Source organism: Phocoena sinus, chromosome 14 (genome assembly GCF_008692025.1).
Source record: "Phocoena sinus isolate mPhoSin1 chromosome 14, mPhoSin1.pri, whole genome shotgun sequence".
Lineage (NCBI taxonomy): Eukaryota > Metazoa > Chordata > Mammalia > Artiodactyla > Phocoenidae > Phocoena > Phocoena sinus.
Window position 1 is genome coordinate 39,179,609 of NC_045776.1, and position 26,443 is coordinate 39,206,051.

The window sequence follows — 26,443 nt, forward strand, 5'->3', positions numbered from 1 at the left end:
TTTGATAATGGTCATTCTGACCCGTGTGAGGAGAAACCTCATTGTAGTTTTGATTTGCATTTCTCCAATAATTAGCGATGTTGAGCATCTTTTCATGTGCCTGGTGGCCATCTGTATGTCTAGGATGATAGAATTTTTAATCAAATTAATAAAGCAGTGAGATAAGAAAAACATAATATCTACCTCCTGCACTGCATTTTAATTTCCAGCACTTTACTTTTTATACTGAGGCTCCTTTTGAGAAGCAACACTAACTGCATTGTCCAAAATTAGCCAGGGGGGATGAGGTCATGATGAACTCTGGGAAGAATGCAGAAACTAGTCACTTGAGAAGTTTGATAGGGAAAAGGCCAAGGGTGCAGTTCAGGGAATGGGTAAGTCCTGCCTTACACCTAGTGCTTAGGGTCCCCATCCCCTATGACCTTTACCCCAATGGCACTTTCTTTAAAATGTCCATTCTCAAAGCTAAAACACAAGTGATATGTCTTTGAAATTCAAGAAAACAAAAGCTTATTTGGTAACACTAAGGGAAACACAGAAATGAGATAGCATCTGTGTGATAGCTTCAACCCATACCTAAACTGCACATCTTTTAAAGCTCAAACTGATTCTTTAACAGTACTGCAGTTCCCACAGGCGGCTTCGGAAAAGGCTGTCATCATTTGAGATTCTACCTGGGGCTAACAGGCCACTGGTAGGACATGGTGACCCCAGGGTGACGCAGCCCACGAGAGGGCGAGGGGCGAGTCCCGCTCTCCAGAGCCAGACTCCTCGCCCAGACACCCTCCCCGAAGCGGACAGGACAGCACACCCGGTCTCCACACTCTGGAGCAGCGTCTACAGTCCGCCCCAAGAACACCCAGCATATTTGGCCCCAGAAGCACACGGGGTCGGGCGTATGGCCACTTCTCTTACCTGAGGGTCATAGAGCACCACGGAACAGGACGTGCCGAAGGCCAGAAGTCCTCCGGGCCCGGAGGTCCAGCTCAGGGCTCCCCGCACCCGGTTCGGGCAGCAAAACACGTGAGAGGTCTCCAGCACAGGTGCCACCATGTTGCTGCCTGGTCAACGGCCGAAAGCTGGGCACGCACTTCCGCCCTCGGAGCGGAACTGCTCGGCCGCCGCGTCTCCAGCTGGCGTTATCCGCACCGCGTTTCCAAGGCGGCCGGGGGCGACCCCACCCACCTCCCCTGCCAGTGGTCCTCAGTGCCCGGTTGCCTCTACCAGCGCCTGTCTCCTGGATCTTGGCCCAGGGCACAAGCACGGCCTCCGTCCCAGGAGGGAAGACCCGACCGGAACAGCTCAGGACCCTCTAGAAAGACCCGGGGCTCCCGTGCCAGGGCGGCGGTAGGAGCGTTCCACTGCCCCTCACGGCCGGGCTCCCAGCAGCATACGGGGCTGGCTCGGTGGGGAGCCTTGGCGAGAGTGTCGCCGGCCTCAGGCGAGGGCGCAGAGGAGCTCGAGGAAAGAGCCCCCGACTGATCTCGGCGCTCAGAACTCACCCGGACCGCGTCTCCGCCCCCTCCCGCCCTTGCGAGCCCCGCGGATCCGGCAAACCGGCGGACGCGCGGATCCGCTTGCCGGGGACGGGGTGGAGCCGCACTGCGCATGCCCCGCAGTCATGGCCGACGGGGGCGGTGGTTGCCGGAGGCGCGCTACGAGCGGCGGTAATTAGTAATTGTCCTCCTCCCGGGAGGCTACGGCGCGTTGGGCGCTGCTTCCCGGTGTCTGCGCGGCGGTACCCCGACCGAGGGGCAGCCGGGCCGATGAGACCGCCGCTTCTCCGTGCCGTGTAGAGGTTTTTAGGGAGAGAAACACGGGCCGGTTCCGAGCTCTCCGGACCGCCGGCGGGAACTGAAGCGGCGCGCGGGACCGGGCCGTGGGACGGCGAGGCCGCGGAGAGGTGAGTCCCGCAGGTCCGGGAGAGGCGGGCGGAGAGGGGTACCCCGCGGGCCGGCAAGGCCACGCTTCCATTTGGGCTTCCTATCCCACAGATGGGTTTCGGGGTCCAACGCGGTAAGGAAACGGTTTGTCCTGTTGATCTCATTTTCGAAAAAGGTACTGTCGTGTTTAAAAATAGCCCTTAGAAACAGTTTTGTGCCCTCTTTCCCGTTTTCTCCAGTCACCCGTTTCTCCAGGCCCTTTTCTTCTGCTTTCTTTTCTCCAACACCCGCGGACTTGCGGGGACCGGGACCGCCCTAATCATCCTTCGTGGAGCAAGGCACGGAGCTGCCCTTGAGCCATTCGTCTGTGTTGTCCCCACGTATCTCGCTCCTCTCCTCTCTTCTGCGAATGATTTCTTAATGGTTCTCTTCTGCCTATTAAAACTTCAGGCCCCAAGGATTGTTCTTTCAGGAGTTTAGCCCCGTGTTAGTGCGTACTTCCATTTTCCACAGTATGATAAGCAGCAGCTGTGCAATACTGCTGACAGTGTTTGGAGCACTTCCACATACATCCATTCATGTGGTTTTCTCAGTCACCCTATAAAATGGGTATTACCAGTGGGTCCAAGGAAGAACAGCTGAAAGTGGTAGAGCTAGGTTGCCTCTCTCGCCCTTGCTGTCTCACTCCAGAGTCCGACATCTAAGTCTTTCACTGGAGGCAGATGAATTTAGTCATGATCACTACCCATCATTGGTGCTGGACATCTGCTGGCTGGGTCCTGAAATATTAGCCTATACGCTTATCTGGATTATACCTTGCTCTCCTTAACTGAATTCAGTGCTTAACTGGATTCCTCACTCCTCTTTGGAGCATAGGCCTTTGGTTCCAAACACTATTGTATGGATGAGTAATAGTCTGACAAAATTTTCACTGGTTCATAGCAATATAAGAGCAACATAGTTTTTTATGAAGTTTAATTTACTTAAAAACTGCAGTCATTCAAAAGAATGTGATACCTTTATATGTACTGACATGGAAAGATGTCATTTGTTGAGGGGGAAAAAAAAAGATCCCATTTGTGTGGTTAGGGCACACATCTGCCTGAGTATGCATGAGGGAGTCACAAGAAACTGGCAGAATTGGGTGCCCTTGAAGAGTGGGATTTCAGGAGAGAAGCCTCAAAGTGATTTGCATATAGTTTTAGAAAAAAAATTTAAATGTGACTTACTCTGAGATTGCCATTTCTGCTTTTTTTGATGTTGAAAGATTGTTCTATGAAGTGATGGTGGTGGTGGTGGAGGTAGTTAGTCGGGTTTTCTTTTGTTTTAAATCGTTGTTCGAAGCAATAAGAAGTTGCCGGTGTGGCTGTGGTCACCTGGACCCCTCCAGTCTCTGAATTACTGTTGCATTTACAGTGCTAAGTACGGAGTCTTAGCACTCAGCTGCTTTCCAGTTGTTTCCCATGCTTTAACAATGCAGGGGTAGAGCCTAGGCTCCAGTTCTTTTTTTCTTTTGTTTTACTACACTGATCACACTAGACCATGCTCTGTAAAACTTGGTTATTTGATTAGACATCGGTTTTCAGCATAGGATTTCTTAATTCAAATTGTTTTGGAAGTGAAGGCAAGGATTTTTTTTTCTGTCTTCTTTAGGAAGGTGCGATGGCGAGGAATTTATCAGTGATCTTGATCCTGACCTTCGTTCTGTCAGTCACACACCCCCTTCATGAAGTAGGACCAGCCACTGCTTTCCCTCAGACCACTGAGAAACTTATTCCGAATTGGGAATCTGGCATTAACGTTGACTTGGCAGTTACCACACGCCAGCATCATCTGCAGCAGCTTTTCCATCGCTATGGAGAAAACAATTCCTTGTCAATTGAAGGGTTCAGAAAATTGCTTCAGAATATAGGCATAGATAAGATTAAGAGAATCCATATACACCATGACCATGAGCATCACTCTCACCATAATCATGCTGCTTCCAGTAAAAATCGAAAAGCTCTTTGCCCAGACCATGACTCTGATAGCTCAAGTAAAGAGCCTAGAAACAGCCAGGGGAAAGGACCTCATCGATCAGAACATGCCAGTGGTAGAAGGAATGTTTTAATCAAGGATGGTGCTGGTGCTAGTGAAGTGACCTCAACTGTGTATAATGCTGTCTCTGAAGGAACTCACTTTCTAGAGACCATAGAAACTCCAAAACATGGAAAACTTCTCCCCAAAGGTGTGAGCAGTTCCACTCTACCCAGTGTCACAGAAAAGAGCTGGGTGACCTGGCTGGCTAGTAGGAAAACAAATGAATCTGTGAGTGAGCCCAGAAATGGCTTTATGTATTCCAGAAGCACAAATGAAAATACTCAGGAGGTAAGATGAGTGCTGTTCATTATTTTAATCAATATTCCTGCTTGTCTGTCCTGTCATTGCCATTCTATCTCGGTTGTAAGGAGTTTAAAATAAAAATAAAATGGTGAGTTCATTGAAAGGGGAATTTCTACTCTCTCAGCAAGGCACTTAGCTCAAAGTGTCCCTACTATGTTGTAAACATCCCTGATACAAAACTTGCGGGGGGGGTGTTAGTTCTTTGGTAAGAATAGTGCTGCCTGCTGAAACCACTTTCTAATATAGAGTTTAAAGTAAGTGTAGAAAAAAGATATCAAAATTATTTTTGGAGAAAATCTTTAAAGGAGAATCCCATTAATTAAAACACAGAAACCGGAAGGTCAAAAGAGCAGGAGTTAGAATCCCTGTTTTAGGAAAAGGTGTGGTTGGAAGGGCTGAAGGGTGCGGGAAGAGCAGCTTCGCCTCCTTGGCAGAGGGATCACAGTGACCTGTGGAGTGACTGGCAAAGCAGCGATATGCTGGACATGTGAGAAGTCTGGGCAGTGACCTTCTGAGTTCATGTGTTTTTTCCTAGACTAGACTTCCAGACTGTACACAATTTGCTTTGGCTGAGAGATGTCAACAACAAGGAGTTAGTTGGTATACATTAATAGGCAAAACTTAAGTACTTCATTCAAACCGTCACATGATTTACTAATTCTGGGATAATCCTACTAATGGTCATTCCCATAGCGACACTAGTGATAAAGTTTGTTCTGAGTAGTATTGGCCAAGATTTGTGGGAGTTTAAAGTAACTTTATAGAAGATGAGAAACAGGTGCTACCACCAGTTTTTTTGGTGAGAAAGGAGAGCTTACATTCCCCAGAGATTCTCTTCAAACTAAGCTTGTCATCTAATTAAACGTTTGAAACAACAGCCTGCTGGTACAGGTTTATTTTATTAACCAGCCTTGTCTTCCGCAAGAGTAATCGACATAATTTAATATTCTCTTGTTGTGGAGCATTACTTTGCCAAGTATGCTGACAGAACTGAGCTAAGTTTTGCAATTACAGTTGTTGCTAGAAGAGTGACATGTCTTGGGCTTGTTTAGACCAGGTAGGGTAGCGTTAGTACAAAACAACGTATTTCTCAATCTCTAGTGAACCTGTCTTGAAATTAAAGCTCATTTCCTTAATAGATTTATACAATGAGTTAACAGGCTTGTGAATGTCCATTTATCCTCAAGTTTTTTCCACTTGAGGCTTTCTCCCAAGGTGACTAGTGATGTGACTGCTTCTCCCAAGAAGAAATAGGTGGAAGAGATGGGAAATCACCATTGTGATGTAATATCTCCAGGTAGCTTGAGGCAAGTTCCAAAGTACTTAAAACTAAAGTTGATTTTGATTTACCTTAATTTAAATAAAAAAGTAGGTACCTTCAGTAGGAAAAGGGTGTTGTGTCATCAAACAGCCTTTTTGGATTCTCTAATGGGAGTACCTTTTGGTGATTTCATTGTTTCCTTTTCTTCAGTGTTTCAATGCATCAAAGCTGCTTACATCTCATGGCATGGGCATCCAGGTTCCACTGAATGCCACCGAGTTCAACTATCTCTGCCCAGCCATCATCAATCAGATTGATACTAGATCATGTCTGATTCATACAACGAGTGAAAAGAAAGCTGAAATCCCTCCAAAGACGTATTCTTTACAAATAGGTAAAATTGCCTTTTTTGTGTAAAAATCATTTCCAGTAGATACATTAATGTTGTACTTTTCCTTATATTTACATCAACCTATTCATTTTTCAGCGTAATTCCAAATATATCATCTTAACTGTTCTCTGCCTTGAATGTGAAGAAAGCAAGTGTGTTAGCCTTACCCTTAAAACAAACAAAAACGAGAAAATAAAATTTAGATCATAACTTGTCTGAGGTCCTCCCACAGGATATGTCAGGGTCATTCAAAATTTGGGATCTTTATATGTTGTCATACTGTTTGGAGGATGGTCAGAGTTAATCTCTGCTGTTTAGGAGCCTAATTCTCGTACATTCTTATTAATAGATGAAATCAGGATATGCTCTGCTATAGTGTAAGTTGCATTGCTCAGAAACTATAATGAAGGATTAATTGCTTTGTTCACTGAGGAAATTATTGAATTCCCAGTTTCCTTTTCTTACTCCTTTCTTCCCTGCTTCTTTCCTTCCTTCCTCCTTTCCTAACTTTTTCTTCTTCTCTCTCATAATTTAGCTGTTATGGGAGTCTGAAAGCTCAGTTCCCAAGTGAGCTAGAGTTCATCCTTGGTAACCGTGTCTTCCCCTCCCTTCACCCCTAGCTGAAGAATTTTCCACTAGGTTTATGCCCTTTACCTGGAGGGTTCAGTCACATTGTTCATTTGATCAAATTTCTTGGTTATTACTCTGTTACCACAGTCCTATTCCACTGAGTTTGTATTTCTTTAGCTCCCCTGCTTTTAATTTGTCTTAAGCCGCTCCACAGTCTCTCTTTTAAAAGTTATCAATTGTATTCTTTTTCCTTTCTCTGTTTTGTTTGACAGCCTGGGTTGGTGGCTTTATAGCCATTTCTGTCATCAGTTTCCTGTCTTTGCTGGGTGTTATCTTAGTGCCTCTCATGAATCGGGTGTTTTTCAAGTTTCTTCTGAGTTTCCTTGTGGCATTGGCTGTTGGGACACTGAGTGGTGATGCTTTTTTACACCTTCTTCCACATGTAAGTACAGTAATATATCCCATTAGTGTATTTTACTATTCAACATTAAATATATGTGTGTCTGTGTGTCTATATGTGTGTGTGTGTGTGTGTGTGTGTACTTTTGGTTTGTGCTTTGTATTGATATGTATAAAAGGCTGGAAATTTGGTTTCTAGGAGCACGTGGGTGGGGCGTACCCTGTGACCCCCCCCCCCCCCCCGTCTCACCTCTGTTAGTGTGTACCACACCTGGGTCCCTCACACGCAGTGGCAGAAGTTTCTATTGCACTCAGCTGCAGGCCACTGGGGCAGTGCACCTGGATCTCGGGTACCTGCCAGGGCCCATTACCCAGACTGGGCTTCTTGTAAGCACACTGACGACTATGGTAGGGGCTTTTCAGCTGGGAGTATAAGCAGTAGACACTATATGCCTATTAAGTTTTGCAGTTCCCTCTTATTTGTGGCCATGGGAAAACATTGGAAATACCCACTACCTTATGTTATGAGGGTCATTGGGGAATGTGTCTGTCTTTACATTGAACAGATCCACTCTATTAAGTGCCATCGTACATTACATACCTTAAGCTGTAGATCGCTGCTGCTTGTTGGTCATTTTATTTTTAATATCCAAAACTTCCCCTCATTCCGAAGTATCACATTAATTGCCTAATTCTGAATAATTTCAAATTTGATGTTAATTATCTTAGCCAATTTTTCTGACGTGTGAAACTACTGAATTTATAAAATCCATATTATTTTGCCTTTAGTCTCATGCAAGTCATCACCATAGTCACAGCCACGAAGAACCAGCAATGGAAATAAAGAGAGGACCGCTTTTCAGCCATCTCTCTTCTCAAAACATAGAAGAAAGTACCTATTTTGATTCCACATGGAAAGGTCTGACAGCTCTGGGAGGCTTGTATTTCATGTTTCTTGTTGAACATGTCCTCACATTGATCAAGCAATTTAAAGATAAGAAGAAAAAGGTAAAAGTATTCTGAATACTTACTAGGCATTGGACATTTATTTAGAGCAGTACTTGAACTAAACTGGGCTTGTCCAGGGTGTATGATCTTCATTTGTGAGGGGGTTCAGTACCTTTTTGTTCCCAGAAGCATTCATGGAGAGCAGTTCTGTATCTTTATAACCCTGGAGTTCTCTATCTTCAGTACTCCTTCAAAGTCACAAGACCGTAAGAAAGGCAAGGGTAAATATCTATACAAATCACCAAACAAGGCACACACAGGGCCTTGAAGATGAGAAGCATCGTGATTATGGCATTGATGGTGCCAATGGTTTCACGGGTATATACTTAGCCCGAAACTCGAGTTGTATACATTAAATATGTACAGCTTTTTATATGTCAATTATACCTCAATAAAGTGGCTTAAGAAAAAAGTATTATGGATTAACTTTTAAATTACTCATGGAGTAGCTGAATATTATGTTTTGTTTGAAAGACTATGTGACTTTCACATACTTGCCCTTTGCAAATTGCCACCAGAAGATAGTGTGAAGCTGAACAGTAGGCTATTTCTGGTAAAAGTATCTTTGGAGTTGCCTATGATTATCTGCCTCTTCCTATCTGATGTGACTGGGCAAATGAGTCAAAAGACTGTCCTCATGGGGACTCTTAAAAATGACATGTACACATCTTGGATGTTTGTGTACTCATATACTGGTCATTTGATGTTGACCAAACTTTTCTTTGAGTTGGAGTTCTGTATGATCATTTTTTTTCTCTACAGCCATGCTGCTTCATCTAAATTTCCAATTTTGGTTTCTCTAAAATTGAGCAAGAGGTTACATACTTGTAAAGTTATTTTAAGTGTAGAATCTAGATTTTTGGAAATATAAAAAATTTTATAGTGATTGCCTTATGTAATTGTTTTTGAATTTTATTTATTTTTCTTGTGCAGCACGTTCTCATTAGTTATCTGTTTTATACGTATTAGTGTATATATGTCAGTCCCAATCTCCCAGTTCATCCCACCCCCCCGCACCCCCTCTTTCCCCCCTTGCTGTCCATATGTTTGTTCTCTACATCTGTGTCTCTATTTCTGCCTTGTTAACCGGTTCATCTGTACCATTTTTCTAGATTCCACATATATGCATTAATATATGAAATTGGTTTTTCTCTTTCTGACTTTCTTCACTCTGTATGACAGTCTCTAGGTCCATCCACACCTATACAAGTGACCCAGTTTCGTTCAGTTTTATGGCTGAGTAATATTCCATTGTATATATGTACCACATCTTCTTTATCAATTCATCTGTCAATGGGCATTTAGGTTGCTTCCATGACCTGGTTATTGTGAAGTGCTGCAGTGAACATTGGGGTGCATGTGTCTTTTTGAATTATGGTTTTCTCTGGATATATGCCCAGGAGTAGGATTGCTTGGTCATATGGTAATTCTATCTTTAGTGCCTTATATAATTTAATAGCCTTTTTTTTTTTTTAACGACTTGCCTTTGAATCTTTCAGAAGCCTTCAACTTAAGTTTTCATGGAAGTAACTATTCTCACCATCATTTCATAGTTTGAGTAATACGTAATTAAATTGTGCAATTGCAATAACAGGTATAGCTGGCATGAAGAGGCTTGAAAACCAACATAGTTGATTCTTGCTGAGCATAGAGCTCACGTTGGGAATCAAGTGCATGTGTGAAGAGAAGAGTGGCCTCCTCCATCCTGTGAATATTTGCCCATATGGATTCTACATTCACTAAGATCTCAAACTGCAAATTTTGAACCTTTACTGAACCTCAATTTACAGGAAAGAAGTGAAATAACAATAGCTTAATCGTTCTTAATCCAGGAAGTCATCTTCTATGTTCCTGTTGTCCCTGTTGCTTCACTTGGATGGGTTTGAGACTATATCCATACTTCTTTGCATTCTCTGGGATTATTCTCACCTTAAAAAAAAAAAAAAAATCATTTTTTAGGGTTTTTTTGGGGGAGGGGTTGTTTGTGTTTATTTGTGTTACTGTGTTTCTATTTTAAATGCCATAATTTAGCATTCTAATTTCAATTTACTTTTCAAGTTTTACCTAAAGATTGCTTTATATTCATCTGACACTCTAACATGGGACTCTAAGAGGTAGGCTCTCTGTTGTCTAATACAGAACAGTATTTTTTAGACTCTTAAATTAATAATCATTTGTGAATTGTGAAATAAATCTTGTGTCACGACCAATGTTTTTAAATGCAACCGTGATATTACAGTATATTCCATATATTACTGTGTTTATTACATACATTACTGTGAACTGTAGTCAAAGAAGTTTGATAATCTCTGTTCTAAAATAGTTTCTACTAGAATGTAAGATCTTAAGAGCCAGGACCTCTCTGTCTTCTTTACTGCTGTATCTCCAGTGCCTAGAATAGTGTCTGGCACATAATAGATGATTGGTAAATATTTGTTACATGTATAAGAAACATTAAATGGCAAGTAAGCATAATTTCTAGACAAAGACTTCCCACAGGAGTTTTGCAAACATTACATGTTCTCTTTATTTTTTTAAAATTTTTATTTATTATTATTTTTTAATATTTTTATTTAATTTATTTTTTTATACAGCAGGTTCTTATTAGTCATCAATTTTATATACATCAGTGTATACATGTCAATCCCAATCGTCCAATTCAGCACACCACCATCCCCACGCCCCCGCGGCTTTCCCCCCTTGGTGTCCATACGTTTGTTCTCTATATCTGTGTCTCAAATTCTGTCCTGCAAACTGGTTCATCTGTACCATTTCTCTAGGTTCCACATACATGCGTTAATATACGATATTTGTTTTTCTCTTTCTGACTTACTTCACTCTGTATGACAGTCTCTAGATCCATCCATGTCTCAACAAATGACTCAATTTCATTCCTTTTTATGGCTGAGTAATATTCCATTGTATATATGTACCACAACTTCTTTATCCATTCGTCTGTTGATGGGCATTGATGTTGCTTCCATGACCTGGCTATTGTAAATACTGCTGCAATGAACATTGGGGTGCATGTGTCTTTTTGAATTATGGTTTTCTCTGGGTATATGCCCAGTAGTGGGATTGCTAGATCATATGGTAATTCTATTTTTAGTTTTTTAAGGAACCTGCATACTGTTCTCCATAGTGGCTGTATCAATTTATATTCCCACCAACAGTGCAAGAGGGTTTCCTTTTCTCCACACCCTCTCCAGCACTTGTTTGTAGATTTTCTGATGATGCCCATTCTAACTGGTGTGAGGTGATACCTCATTGTAGTTTTGATTTGCATTTCTCTAATAATTAGTGATGTTGATCAGCTTTTCATGTGCTTCTTGGCCATGTGTATGTCTTCTTTGGAGAAAGAAGACATACTGCATGAGCTGTCTATATATTTTGGAGATTAATCCTTTGTCCATTGATTCATTTGCAAATATTTTCTCCCATTCTGAGGGTTGTCTTTTTGTCTTGTTTATGGTTTCCTTTGCTATGCAAAAGCTTTGAAGTTTCATTAGGTCCCATTCGTTTATTTTTGTTTTTATTTCCATTACTCTAGGAGGTGGATCAAAAGAGATCTTGCTGTGATTAATGTCAAAGACTGTTCCTCCTATGTTTTCCTCTAAGAGTTTTATAGTGTCTGGTCATACATTTAGGTCTCAAATCCATTTTGGGTTTATTTTTGTGTATGGTGTTAGGGAGTGTTCTAAATTCATTCTTTTACATGTAGCTGTCCAGTTTTCCCAGCACCATTTATTGAAGAGACTGTCTTTTCTCCATTGTATATCCTTGCCTCCTTCGTCATAGATTAGTTGAGCATAGGTGCGTGGGTTTATCTCTGGGCTTTCTGTTTTGTTCCATTGATCTATGTTTCTGTTTTTATGCCAGTACCATATTGTCTTGCTTACTGTAGTTCTGTAGTATAGTCTGAAGTTGGGGAGTCTGATTCCTCCAGCTCCGTTTTTTTCCCTCAAGACTACTTTGGCTATTCGGGGTCTTTTGTGTATCCATACAAATTTTAAGATTATTTGTTCTAGTTCTGTAAAAAATGCCACTGGTAATTTGATAGGGATTGCTTTGAATCCATAGATAGCTTTGGGTAGTATAGTCATTTTCACAATATTGATTCTTCCAATCCAAGAACATGGTACATTTCTCCATCTGTTGGTATCATCTTTAATTTCCTTCATCAGTGTCTTATAGTTTTCTGCATGCAGGTCTTTTGTCTCCCTAGGTAGGTGTATTCCTAGGTATTTTATTCTTTTTGTTGCAATGGTAAATGGGAGTGTTTCCTTAATTTCACTTTCAGATTTTTCATCAGTAGTGTATAGGAATGGAAGAGATTTCTGTGCATTAATTTTGTATCCTGCAACTTTTCCAAATTCATTGATTAGCTCTAGTAGTTTCCTGGTGGCATCTTTAGGATCCTCTATGTATAGTATCATGTCATCTGCAAACAGTGACAGTTTTACTTCTTCTTTTCCAATTTGGATTCCTTTTATTTCTTTTTCTTTCCTGATTGCCATGGCTAAGACTTCCAAAACTATGTTGAATAATAGTGGTGAGAGTGGACATCCTTGTCTTGTTCCTGATCTTAGAGGAAATGCTTTCAGTTTTTCACCATTGAGAATGATGTTTGCTGTGTGTTTGTCATATATGGCCTTTATTATGTTGAGGTAGTTTCCCTCTATGTCCACTATATGAAGAGTTTTTAACATAAATGGGTGTTGAATTTTGTCAAAAGCTTTTTCTGCATCTATTGAAATGATCATATGGTTTTTATTCTTCATTTTGTTAATATGGTATATCACATTGATTGATTTGAGTATACTGGAGAATCCTTGCATCCCTGGAATAAATCCCACTTGATCATGGTGTATGATCCTTTTAATGTGTTGTTGGATTCTGTTTGCTTGTATTTTGTTGGGATATTTGCATCTATATTCATCAGTGATATTGGTCTTTAATTTTCTTTTTTTGTAGTATGTTTGTCTGGTTTTGGTGTCAGGGTGATGGTGGCCTCATAGAATGAGTTTAGGAGTGTTCCTTCCTTCACAATTTTTTGGAGGAGTTTGAGAAGACTGGGTGTTAGCTCTTCTCTAAATGTTTGATAGAATTCACCTGTGAAGCCATCTGGTCCTGGACTTTTCGTTTTTTGGAAGATTTTTAATCGCAGTTTCAATTTCATTACTTATGATTGGTCTGTTCATATTTTCGATTTCTTCCTGGTTCAGTCTTGGAAGGTTATACCTTTGTAGGAATTTGTCCATTTCTTCCAGGTTGTCCATTTTATTGGCATAGAGTTGCTTATAGTAGTCTCTTAGGATGCTTTGTATTTCTGCGGTGTCTGTTTTAACTTCTCCTTTTTCATTTCTAATTTTGTTGATTTGAGTCCTCTCCCTCTGTTTCTTCGTGAGTCTGGCTAATGGTTTATCAATTTTGTTTATCTTCTCAAAGAACCAGCTTTTAGTTTTATTGATCTTTGCTATTGTTTTCTTTGTTTCTGTTTCATTTATTTCTGCTCTGATCTTTATGAATTCTTTCCTTCTGCTAACTTTGGGTTTTGTTTTTTCTTCTTTCTCTAGTTCCTTTAGGTGGAAGGTTAGATTGTTTATATGAGATTTTTCTTGCTTCTTGAGGTAGGCTTGTATAGCTATAAACTTGCCTCTTAGAACTGCTTTTGCTGCATCCCGTAGGTTTTGGATCATCGTGTTTTCATTGTTATTTGTCTCTAGGTATTTTTTGATTTCCTCTTTGATGTTTTCACTAATCTCTTGGTTATTTAGTAACGTATTGTTTAGCCTCCATGTGTTTGTGTTTTTTATGTTTTTTTCCCTGTAGTTCATTTCTAATCTCATAGTGTTGCGGTCAGAAAAGATGCTTGATATAATTTCAGTTTTCTTAAGTTTACTGAGGCTTGATTTGTGACCCAAGATGTGATCTATCCTGGAGAATGTTCCGTGCGCACTTGAGAAGAATGTGTAATCTGCTGTTTTTGGATGGAATGTCCTATAAATATCAATTAAATCTATCTGGTCTGTTGTGTCATTTAAAGCTTCTGTTTCCTTATTTATTTTCATTTTGGATGATCTGTCCATTGGTGTAAGTGAGGTGTTAAGGTCCCCCACTATTATTGTGTTACTGTCGATTTCCTCTTTTATAGCTGTTAGTATTTGCCATATGTATTGAGGTGCTCTATGTTGGGTGCATATGTATTTATAATTGTTATATCTTCTCCTTGGATTGATCCCTTGATCATTATGTAGTGTCCTTCCTTGTCTCTTGTAACATTATTTTAAAGTCTATTTTATCTGATATGAGTATTGCTACTCCAGCTTTCTTTTGATTTCCATTTGCATGGAATATCTTTTTCCATCCCCTCACTTTCAGTCTGTATGTGTCCCTAGGTCTGAAGTGGGTCTCTTGTAGACAGCATATATATATGGGTCTTGTTTTTGTATCCATTCAGCAAGCCTGTGTCTTTTGGTTGGAGCATTTAATCCATTCACATTTAAGGTAATTATCGATATGTATGTTCCTATGACCATTTCCTTAATTGTTTTGGGTTTGTTTTTTTAGGTCCTTTTCTTCTCTTGTGTTTCCCACTTAGAGAAGTTCCTTTAGCATTTGTTGTAGAGCTGGTTTGGTGGTGTTGAATTCTTTTAGCTTTTGCTTGTCTGTAAAGCTTTTGATTTCTCCATCGAATCTGAATGAGATCCTTGCTGGGTAGAATAATCTTGGTTGTAGGTTCTTCCCTTTCATCACTTTAAGTATATCATGCCACTCCCTTCTGGCTTGTAGACTTTCTGCTGAGAAATCAGCTGTTAACCTTACAGGAGTTCCCTTATATGTTATTTGTCGTTTTTCCCTTACTGCTTTCAATAATTTTTCTTTGTCTTTAATTTTTGCCAATTTGATTACTATGTGTCTCGGCATGTTTCTCCTTGGGTCCCTGTATGGGACTCACTGCACTTCCTGGACTTGGGTGGCTATTTCCTTTCCCATGTTAGGGAAGTTTTTGACTATAATATCTTCAAATATTTTCTCGGATCCTTTCTCTCTCTCTTCTTCTGGGACCCCTATAATGCGAATGTTGTTGCATTTAACATTGTCCCAGAGGTCTCTTAAGCTGTCTTCATTTCTTTACATTCTTTTTTCTTTATTCTGTTCTATAGCAGTGAATTCCACCATTCTGTCTTCTGGGTCACTTATCCGTTCTTCTGCCTCAGTTATTCTGCTATTGATTCCTTCTAGTGTAGTTTTCATTTCAGTTATTGTATTGTTCATCTCTGTTTGTTTGTTCTTTAATTCTTCTAGGTCTTTGTTAAACATTTCTTGTGTCTTCTCGATCTTTTCCTCCATTCCTTTTCCGAGGTCCTGGATCATCTTCACTATCATTATTCTGAATTCTTTTTCTGGAAGGTTGCCTATCTCCACTTCATTTAGTTGGTTTTCTGTGGTTTTATCTTGTTCCTTCATCTGGTACGTAGCCCTCTGCCTTTTCATCTTGTCTATCTTTCTCTGAATGTGGTTTTCATTCCACAGGCTGCAGGATTGTAGTTCTTGCTTCTGCTGTCTGCACTCTGGTGGATGAGTCTATCTAAGAGGCTTGTGGAAGTTTCTTGATGGGAGGGAGTGGTTGTGGGTAGAGCTGAGTGTTGCTTGGGTGGGCAGAGCTCAGTAAAACTTTAATCTGCTTGTCTGCTGATGGGTGGGGCTGGGTTTCCTCCCTGTTGGTTGTTTGGCCTGAGGCAACCCAACACTGGAGCCTACCTGGGCTCTTTTGTGGGACTAATGACAGACTCTGGGAGGGTTCACGCCAAGGAGTACTTCCCAGAACTTCTGCTGCCAGTGTCCTTGTCGCCACGGTGAGCCACAGCCACTGCCCGCCTCTGCAGGACACCCTCCATCACTAGCAGGTAGGTGTGGTTCAGTCTTCCCTGGGGTCACTGCTCCTTCCCCTGCCTCCGGATACACACACTACTTTGTGTGTGCCCTCCAAGAGTGGAGTCTTTGTTCTCCCCAGTCCTTTCGAAGTCCTGCAATCAAATCCCACTAGCCTTCAAAGTCTGATTCTCTAGGAATTCCTCCTCCCGTTGCCGGACCCCCAGGTTGGGAAGCCTGACGGGCTCAGAACCTTCACTCCAGTTGGTGGACCTCTGTGGTATAAGTGTTCTCCAGTCTGTGAGTCACCCACCCAGCAGTTATGGGATTTGATTTTACTGTGATTGGGCCCCTCCTACCATCTCACTGTGGCTTCTCCTTTGTCTTTGGTCGTGGGGTATCTTTTTTGGTGAGTTCCAGTGTCTTCCTGTCAGTGATTGTCCAGCAGCTAGTTGTTATTCTGGTGTTCTCACAAGAGGGAGTGAGAGCATGTCCTTCTACTCCTCTATCTTAGTTCCTCCCCTATTCCTTTTTAGAAAATATTTAGTTTCTCTTTTCAAGGGCATCCAGATCTTAGTGTTATTTACATAAGAGCTTTTAATCTCATTTGGTTCTCTCAAAAAGAAAAAAACTATTTGTTATATGGCAAGTATTCAGAGCTCTTCAGACCCATAACAGAAAATGTTACATACGATTTCCCTTAAGACATCCATCCTGCACCCCTGGAAAATTCTATATGTCATCGTTTTAGGTTATGTCGATCTGAAATCTCTACATTCAGATTAGGGTTAAATCACATACTTGGTGTAGTTAGATGGTTATAATAGTTCCATGTCAAACTTTCTTTCTACTGGATTCTCAGGTTTCTTGCCCATGCTGGAAACCAGAGAATCATCTCTGTCTCCCTCATCCTTATATCCAACCTAGTTTTATTAGATGTATCCAGAAATGTAATTTTTCATTTCTCTCCATCTTCCTTACTATCATCCTGGTCCACGCCAGACTTACATGGGTGATAGCAGTTGCCTCCTAACTGGCCTGTCTACATTATTCTGTTGTCCTAATGCAGAGGAGAGCAGGCAGAGGGATTTGTTTAAATGTTTGTTATATGCTCTCATATATATATGCTCTCATAGCACTGTGTATTTTTCCTTTGTAAAATATATCAAAAATTTCAATCAAAGAATTGTATAATCATTACCTGTGTAAAGCCTCCCTCCCTGTGGGTGATAAGCTTCCTTGGGAACAAGGACTATGTGTATCTTGTTTTACGACATATTGGTATATTGCCGCCATTCAGCGTAGGGAACGTTACAGGCTCTTAATACTTAGGGAATGAAAGAATTGCTTAAAAAGTCTATGTTCTACAGATAATCATTGGCAAACAAATAAAGTATCAACTAAAGTAATTTAAAATACCATGAATTCACTTATTTTCACAAATATTTAAGTACTTTCTCTGTGTTTGAGGCATTTTGCTAGAGGTAGGTATAAAGATTTGTCTGTGCTTGCCTTTAAAAACTTTTATAACCTAAGAAGGTACAGATATTTTATATACTGTTAGAGCTAGAATGAAATCTCAGGTATGGTGATGATTAAGTCATATTCAAAAGATACTGCAAATAAGAAATCTGTTATTTTTGTGACAGTTTTCATTATCTTGAATATTCTGTGTAAGTAGTAATAAACAGGCACCATTGTTCAAACAGTGACCTTTATTCTTGGGCTCTGAGATATGGACAGTATCTCAAGTATGGTATTCAGTTGGTTAAAAAACCTAGTGATAAATTCAAGGCTAACTAATAGAGATTTGTTTAAAAAGACAAAAGCTTGTTAATGGTGTTTTACTACACGAAAAGTATTTTAGTTTTATAACAAATACATATCGATATCACGGTATAGTTTTAATTTATAAAAAGTATGGAAAGTATGGGGTTTCAGTGCCCAAAAGAGGCACTGGAGGAAACTAAGCAATTGGTTAGCAGATCACTAAATTCCTGGAGAACGTGCCTCTAGCTGGTTCTAAATCAATGGCCTGAGGCAGAGCTCAGCTTTAATGTGTATATGAGTCACCTGGAGATCTAGTTAAAATCCCCATTCTAATCCATTAGGTCTGGGGTGTAGCCTGAGACTGTGCATTTATAAAAAGCTCCCAGGGATGCAGTGCTGTTTGCATAAGACCAAATTTAGGCTGTGTGACCTAGGGGGACATTCAGAAAGATGAGTATGTAATTTTTCTTTCATACTACTGAAGCATTAATTCTTTACCTTTCTGAAGAGTTTATGCCTAAAACAAACTACTAGGTGCTATGAAGTTAAGTACAGGCCCTGCCCTTAGATGGGGTTTATTCCATTAGAAGTCTGTTACTCTGCTGTCTTTTTCGATGAAATCTTTTGCTTAACTGTTTACCTAAAGATGTATGCATAAGCAAACTGCCTATTTTAAAGTATCGCTTTTCCTTGCTATTGTAGAATCAGAAAAAACCTGAAAATGATGATGATGTGGAGATTAAGAAGCAGTTGTCCCAGTATGAATCTCAACTGTCAACAAATGAGGAGAAAGTAGACGCAGATGATCGTAAGTCCTTATAAATCTGAGAGCTGGAGGGAATTCAGTGCTCTGTGATTTGCAGGCAACCTCGACTGTCTGGAAGAGGGGGAACCATATTCCAGCCCCACCCGCACCCCCTTTTTTTTGGCTGTGCCACGTGGCTTATGGGATCTTAGTTCCCCGGCTAGGGATCGAACCTAGGCCCTAGCAGTGAAAGCACGGAGCCCTAACCACTGGACCGCCAGGGAATTCCTCCACCCCCCGCTCTTTTTATTTTAAACTCATACTTTCTTTTAATTGCCAGTGAGTTGGTTATTTCTATATATACTTACATCTCTTTTTTCTCTAATTTTTTATTTTGAGGTAAATTCAGACTTAAGAGAAAAGTTCCAAGAATAGTACAAAGAATTCCTGTACCCCTTTCTTATATTCCCCATTTATTTTACCTACATTTATCATTCTTTGTCTCTTTCTCTCTGTAGACATACATACACATTTTTTCCTAAACCATTTGAGAATAAGTTACAAACATGATGCTTCTTTACCTCAAAATACTTAAGTTTATGTTTCCTAAGAAGGACATTCATTCCCTTGTAATCACAGTTCAGTGATCAAAATCAGGAAATTAAAGCTGATACAATGGCATTTTCTAGTCTATAGACCTTTTTCGTGTTTTTCCAATTGTCTTAATAATTTCTTTATACTCCCCTAACCCCTAAAAGGAAAAGAAATGATCCAGAGTACAATTCAGGATCAAATGTTGCATCTAATTTCCCCTCATTTGGGGTTTGTCTAATGTTTTCACATTAGGTTGATCAGTTTGGGCAGGAATACCACAAAGTGGTATTGCATCCTTTTCAGTGACATGGTGTGCCACCCGACATGAAGCTCTCTGTCACACACAGGTGGTGTTAATTTTGATCACTTGGCTAACGTTGTGTCTACCATGTTTCTCCACTGTAAAGTTACTGTTTCCTGTAACTTGTTAGCTTGGCATTTCTTGTTGGACAGACTCAGTTAAAATTGAAATTTTAAACAAAACGCCTTACGACGACCTTCGAGGTCCTGCCCTGCCCTCCACTCTCTCCGATGGTTTGCCCTGTCCAGCCTCACTGGCCTCCTTTTCATCCTTTGAGCACACCAGGTCTGTCTCAGGGCCTGGCACTCACTCTTTCTTCAGTTCGGAGTACTCTTCTCCCGGGTCTTCATATAAATTCCCCCTATCATTCCAATCTCAACTCAGACATCTTGTCCTCAGAGGTCTTCCCTGATCACCTGAATACAAAGGTCTCCCAGTCATTCTCCTTCATGTTACCCTGTTCTATTTTCTTCCATGCCTTCCAAGATTACCTTATTTATACATGTATTTCTTTGTTAAGTGGCTATCTACCCACAAGACAATAAGCTTCTCGAAGGCAGAGACTTCGTGCTGACGCACTTTGTCCCAGTATCTGGGCAGGTGCCTGGCCCAGAGCAGATACTCAATATATAGTTGCTGACTAAGGAGGAAGAAGAACTTTATTGTTGCTACCAAGTTATTTGTAAGATTTCCTGTCCACCCTTTATTTTCCAGCATGTTGCTTTTCTCTAAAGAGCAAGTGAATACTCTCATTTGTCTTCCTATATCTATTCTGTCTTCAACCTCTGTAATGGGCTCCAGTGAAATTTATAATGATGAGAGGAAACAGCTATTCTAGAATTGGGCCACAGTATCGGGAATGCTCCCAAGAAAGTTGATACCAGTGTATAAAAAAGAAAAAACAAAAACTTATTGTTGCAATTTATTTTACACAGATAGATAACAAATGTTTCTTGGTGATGATGGTATTTCAGATTCTTGTTTTTCCTTTTTTTTTGACCATGCCACACGGCTTGCAGGGATCTTAGTTTGCCGACCAGGTATTGAACCCAGGCCCTCAGCAGTGAAAGCACCAAGTTCTAACCACTGGACTGCCAGGGAATTCCCCTCTTCTGTTTTTCCTTGAATTTTGAAAGAGAGGAACTCAGATGACAGAATTATGCATGTTTTTTATTTCCAATTTTCAGTATTTTTCTGGAATATTTTTCTTAAATATTTTAAATACCAAAAATGAAATATTTTTATAAAGTAAGTATGTGCTTCTTTTATAATTGGAAAAAAATCATCTTTAAAAACATAAGGAGGCAGAAGAAATTAAGGGAGGATCTGGGGGTAGTTACTGAAGGTTAACATTTAAAATTCATTCTTAGTACATGAGATCATTTAACTACTGATGTTTTTCATCAACAATACTCTAATGTCTAGTTCTGCCAGGTCTGTGTGAGAGAGTTGCCATGCTTTAAGATCTTTTGTTGACTTTGTCAGTGGAGATGTTTGAAATGTGTCCATGCACATTAACAAAGCCATTTGACTTTGTCCCACTGTCCTTTATGTTTATACCTAGGACCTGAAGGCTATTTGCGAGCTGACTCACAAGAGCCCTCCCACTTTGATTCTCAACAGCCAGCAATCTTGGAAGAAGAGGAGGTCATGATAGCTCATGCTCATCCACAGGAAGTTTACAATGAATACGTACCCAGAGGGTGCAAGAATAAATGCCATTCGCATTTCCATGATACACTTGGCCAGTCAGATGACCTTGTTCACCACCATCATGACTACCATCATATTCTCCATCACCACCACCACCAAAACCACCACCCACACAGTCACAGTCAGCGCTACTCTCGGGAGGAGCTGAAGGATGCCGGCATTGCCACACTGGCATGGATGGTGATCATGGGGGACGGCCTGCACAATTTCAGCGATGGCCTAGCAATTGGTATATATCTATGTATCTGTCCCTTGTTGGTTGACTCTGAAAATGTCACATGAAAGTACCAGTCTTATTTTAACAAGGAATAGGTTGGTTTGATAAGGCTATTGACTTCTAAGATTATCAAACTGTTATTTCATTTTTGGCTGCTTTGACAATGAAGTACTTGATAAATGTTAGTTTAAGTGCTGGAAACTGTGCTTGGCCCTTTATCTAAATTGTGACTACCAAAAGTTGTTTTAATTTGCAGGCTCAGGCTCTAAGGTGTTTGGAGCACATGTGAGGATTTTTTTTTTCCCCCAATACATTTGAGTTCTCTTATCTGCAATATAAACAGTATTTATTAAAGTTAAATACTTCCATCATCTTTTCTTTTATGCTAAAGGAATCTTCATATATCTGATAAGTTTAATTACTAATCTCTACCGAAAGAAGAATTATAGTTTTTTTGCTATTAAATTGTTGTGCTACAATTGAGCGGTAATAGAAATACTTAAAAATTGTAGTAACTTAGTGCTGGGAGGAACCATGGAAATAAGTACAGATTAGGTAGCCAAGGCCTGGCAAGGTGAACCACTTGCCAAGGAGGCAGTGCTGTTTTGTAGCCCAGCCTGGCTCCCTGGGAGCTTGGTGCTCTTCCTTCTCTGCACTGTGCACAGCATAAGCGACAATGGAGGATGTGCGAACACTCAGACATGGTAGTCTAATTATATAGTGAATTCCTCTGAGGCCAGGAAACGTACTTGTACTCTTGACTGCTGAGGGGTTTTTCCTAAACCTTTTAAATCAGTTTGTTTCATATTTTTAAGTAAGTGTTCTATGTGGTAGCAATTTACTTCTCAGGTTTGTATAAGATCATTTAACCACTCTAAGGCATAGTGGAACCTTCCCTTCTCAATTGTATCTGCTTGTGCTCCTTTGGGAAATTTAAATCTAATTGAATGTAATCTAACATTACTTATGGAGAAGGTACAGAGTGCAGTTGAGAAAGTTCTGTTTATTCACAACCAGAATATATTTTATTTCTTTTGTATTTCATTGTGTATGCTGTTAAGATTTTAAAAATACACACCCACAAAATAATGCAGTGATTTTTACACAGGTGCTGCTTTTACTGAAGGTTTATCGAGTGGTTTAAGTACTTCTGTTGCTGTGTTTTGTCATGAGTTGCCTCATGAATTAGGTAAGAGAACCCTACAAATGGTATTTTCCAGGTGGGTAAAGTGTCTTAGTGTCCCTGGCTTTTGCTAATGATAGCTTCCGGCAAGCTTCCTCATTTATGCCTTCTCCTAAGTCTACTAACCTAGCCAGCTTTCTTTCTTACTGAGGACAAGTTTGTTTCCAGCCAGAATTCTAACCCTGCGATTACAATTACACAATTGCCTGTGTGGGGTTGCCAGAGAGATACCTGAGTCCCCTCTCTTTTCCTCTTCCCCTACCAGATATCTTCCTATACCAGCATACTGGTGATATCAGTGATCGTTTTCTTCATATGCACAATATGAATAAGACCACAGGAATCTAAAGAATCATCTTCCATTAACAGACAGAAGTTGACAAAGAGTATTTCACTCACTAGAGCTAAAGAAATGAGAAGTTGATGAATAGTGTTTTGAATTCTTTTTCTCTGTCACTGGGACTTAAAACCTTCCCAGAGTTGTCCTGGTTCCCAGTTCGTGTCCTTGTTTTTCTTCATATAGATGCATATTCGCACACACCTGTAACGCCATTTTCACTTTTGTTCCTTGGCAGGTGTTCTGCCATTTAGAAGGCCTCCCGTCTTCATGCTCCATGCTTGTAATCCTCAACATCTGGTCTGTGTTGTGCATTCTATTTTTATTTTTGTTTATTTATTTATTTTTGGCCACACCACGTGGCTTGTGGGATCTTAGTTCCCCGACCAGGGTTTGAACCTGGGCCCCCTGCAGTGGAAACGCAGAGTCCTAACCACTGGACTGCCAGGGAATTCCCTATGTTCCACATTCTAGATCCTTCATGTGCCATGAAGCCTCTCTCAGCTATTCTCATCTTAATTTCTTTTTTTCTCCTTTTATAACCAGAACATTAGACTCTTTAGCTCTTAATTATATATTTCCTTAATCATTTGCTGATCATTTCATTTGTGTTCTCTACTCCCTCTTCCTCCTGTAGCCAGTTAAAAGCTCCTTGAAGACAGTACAAGAGCACAATAGTTGATACTTATTGACATTTGTAGTATTGACATTCATTGACAAAGTGGAAACCTTAAGAAATACTTTGGATAAAAGATATCTTAGTTTATAAAGCTGTTAGGGTGTTTACACTGATTAACACTGTTAACCCTGAGTAATTCTTTTTTTTTTTAAGTTAATTAATTGATTTTTCTGTCTGCCTTGGGTCTTTGTTGCTGTGCTCAGGCTTTCTCTAGTTGCAGCGAGCAGGGGCTACTCTTCGTTGTGGTGCACGGTCTTCTCATTGTGGTGGCTTCTCTTGTTGTGGAGCACGGGCTCTAGGCACGCAGGCTTCAGTAGTTGCGGCACGCAGGCTCAGTAGTTGTGGTATGTGGGCTCAGTAGTTGCGGCTTGCAGGCTCTGGAGCACAGGCTCAGTAGTTGTGGCACATGGGCTTAGCTGCTCTGCATCATGTGGGATCTTCCCGGACCAGGGGTCAAACCCATGTCCCTGCGTTGGCAGGCGGATTCTCAACCACTGCACCACCAGGGGAGCCCTGGAGAATTTCTTAAATCTGGAAAGTTTTTTGCGTATGTGTCTTAAAAATGATTTTTTAATTACCTTATCTCCTTTTTTTGTTTTCTGTTAAAGGTGACTTTGCTGTTTTACTAAAGGCTGGCATGACTGTTAAGCAGGCTGTTCTTTATAATGCTCTGTCAGCCATGCTGGCATATCTTGGAATGGCAACAGGAATTTTCATTGGTCATTATGCTGAAAATGTTTCTATGTGGATATTTGCACTTACTGCGGGCTTGTTCATGTATGTTGCTCTGGTTGATATGGTAAGTTTTTAAGAAGTCAGTAGAGAAAATGTTCAATGAAACCATTTTTAAAAGGGTTTAGATTAAATATCGTTGCAGTGAGAAGTGATTCTAATGCTCGACAAAGTAGCATATAAACTATAAGTCCTTGATGGTTTTATCTTTTGGGATTGTTGCTCACAAGCACATCTTTGTCCTGCCTAATGTGTATAAGGATATACAAAAGTATCTACCCCCTTCTGATGTGTCTTTTTGAGAGGAGAGTTTCAGTAATTAGGCATTGAACTGTCTATAGACATGTAGGAAACCTAGCACAAGCCACATACTGTTGGCGAACTGTGTATACTTCAGAATGCTTAAAGGTTTCTTATTAATGGACGAAGGAGTCATCTTTTTGTCACCAAAGTCCACCTAACAATCTCAGCCAATCTTATTGCTAAAATTATATTTTATATGATGTAAGGCTTCCATATCTCTGAATTTCAAGCGAGCCACATGTTATATACAGATACAGACAGTAAGCAGGGTAATCAGTGTAGCTCTCCATTTTACAGTGGAGCAAACTGGACCAATATAAATTTTGACTTGCTGAGCAGACCATGAATAATCATTGTTAATTAAGCTGTTAGAAAATGCTGTGTGACATTATTAGCTAGAGTCAGTGTATATATGTGGTCATGTTTTAGAGAATTGACTCATAATATATCCAGCTACATATAAAGCCGTCTTGCAGATTCTTCTAAAAACTAATCTGTGGTTCTGGAAACCTAAAGGTTGCTCTTTTTTTTTTAAGGTGCCTGAGATGCTGCACAATGATGCTAGTGACCATGGATGTAGCCGCTGGGGATACTTCTTTTTACAGAATGCTGGGATACTTTTGGGATTTGGAATTATGTTGCTTATTTCCATATTTGAACATAAAATTGTGTTTCGTATAAATTTCTAATTAGGGTATAAATGCTAGAGTAGCTTAAAGCTATAGTTTGCTGTCTATAGTTTGAGTAGGTCATAGGGAGATGAGTTAGTATGCTATGATATGTAGCATTTACGGTTAGTGGATTTTGTGATTTTTGTATTGAATATTGCCATTTGTTATGCTTATAAGGTCAGTTATGGTGGTAACATAAAGGTACGTTTAATATTTAAGTTATTCTATTTGGGGAATGTAAGCTATATGTGCAATTTACCAATATTACCGGTTTATGGTATAAACAAGAGGTTTGGCGTGACATGTTCTGTATATTTCAGAAAAGAAATGTCTTTAATGCTTTTTCTAGGACTAATTTAATATAGTAATTCCCATGCTGGATTTTAGGCCTCTGAAGAACTGCTGGTGTTTAGGAGTAAGAATACACGTGAAGCCTAAGATACCAATAAAGCTTAAACTGAATTTAAGCTAAGAAATAAGGGAAAAAAGAGAAGAAACTGTATAAATTGAGAAGGCATAGGTTTCATATTAAAAAATCACAGAACTGGTTTAAAAATAGAAGGGAAAAATTTAGATTTAAATGAAAAAAAGCAATATTGAGTATAGAGTACATTGATAAACATTTTTGTCAGAGTATTAATGTTCCCATAAAATCTCAGCACTTTTTACTAATTTAGTTGTACATTTAACTTTGTATAATAGAGACATCTAAATGTATTTAATAAACTCAAGCAAAATATATCACTTGACCAAGAAATTGGAATTTTAAAATATTTGTGTGGATGTACACCAGATGAGTATGAGCGAGTTTATGTATTGTCAAAAGACTTGGATGTCCCAGGTTAACTTACGTGTCACCCAAGTCACATTACTGGATGTTCTGGTTATCTGGTTTACCACATGTCAGCATATTAGCATTTCGATACATATTAGGACATTAAAACCGTACTGGTTATAATTTGACTTCTTGGATTCAGAAAGTACTTTGGTATCTTTCAGTGCTTCAATGTTGTTGTTATGAGCAATTGTCATTTTTATATATAGTACTTTAGATGTACTAGGGTTGTATGGCATTCTCTAGATGTTGCTTTTCTACAAAATAAATTCCCTGTGTCAGCTTGATATCAGATAACAGATTTTCTTTTCTTTTTTTTTTACCATCTTAACCATTTTTAAGCATACAGCTCAATAATTTTATGTATATTCACATTGTTATGCAGTTGATCTCCAAAACTTTTTCACCTTGCAAAACTGAAACTATACCCACTAAACAACTCTTCGTTTCCTTCTCCCCACAACCCCTGGTGACCACCATTCTACTTTCTATTTCTATGAATTTGAGATATATGATTTTCTTAAGTATAATCCAGGTTATATATACTTATCAACACATTTATATTATTGTATTGGGTGGGCTTATTCAATTTTT

The 26,443-nt window shown here is 39.9% G+C and overlaps 2 protein-coding genes across 3 annotated transcripts in view; one reads left to right on the forward strand and one right to left on the reverse strand.

The window, feature by feature from the left end:
- Positions 1 to 1,593, reverse strand: part of ELP2 (elongator acetyltransferase complex subunit 2) — a 44,640-nt gene extending 43,047 nt beyond the window's left edge. The window contains exon 1 of one of the 2 annotated variants that reach the window (XM_032602457.1): positions 916 to 1,593. In XM_032602457.1, the coding sequence (XP_032458348.1) occupies positions 916 to 1,053 (138 nt within the window). In that variant the 5' untranslated portion in view covers positions 1,054 to 1,593. The remainder of the gene's footprint in view (positions 1 to 915) is intronic. The other variant, XM_032602458.1, reaches the window with a different exon arrangement.
- SLC39A6 (solute carrier family 39 member 6) lies at positions 1,102 to 26,143 on the forward strand. Its single transcript, XM_032602459.1, has 10 exons — positions 1,102 to 1,903; positions 3,537 to 4,250; positions 5,737 to 5,920; positions 6,760 to 6,929; positions 7,676 to 7,894; positions 18,242 to 18,347; positions 20,744 to 21,121; positions 22,218 to 22,298; positions 23,917 to 24,107; positions 24,880 to 26,143. The coding sequence occupies exons 2-10, from the start codon at positions 3,546 to 3,548 to the stop codon at positions 25,030 to 25,032; spliced, it is 2,187 nt and encodes a 728-aa protein (XP_032458350.1). The 5' UTR covers positions 1,102 to 1,903; positions 3,537 to 3,545; the 3' UTR covers positions 25,033 to 26,143.
- The last annotated feature ends 300 nt before the right edge of the window (positions 26,144 to 26,443 follow it).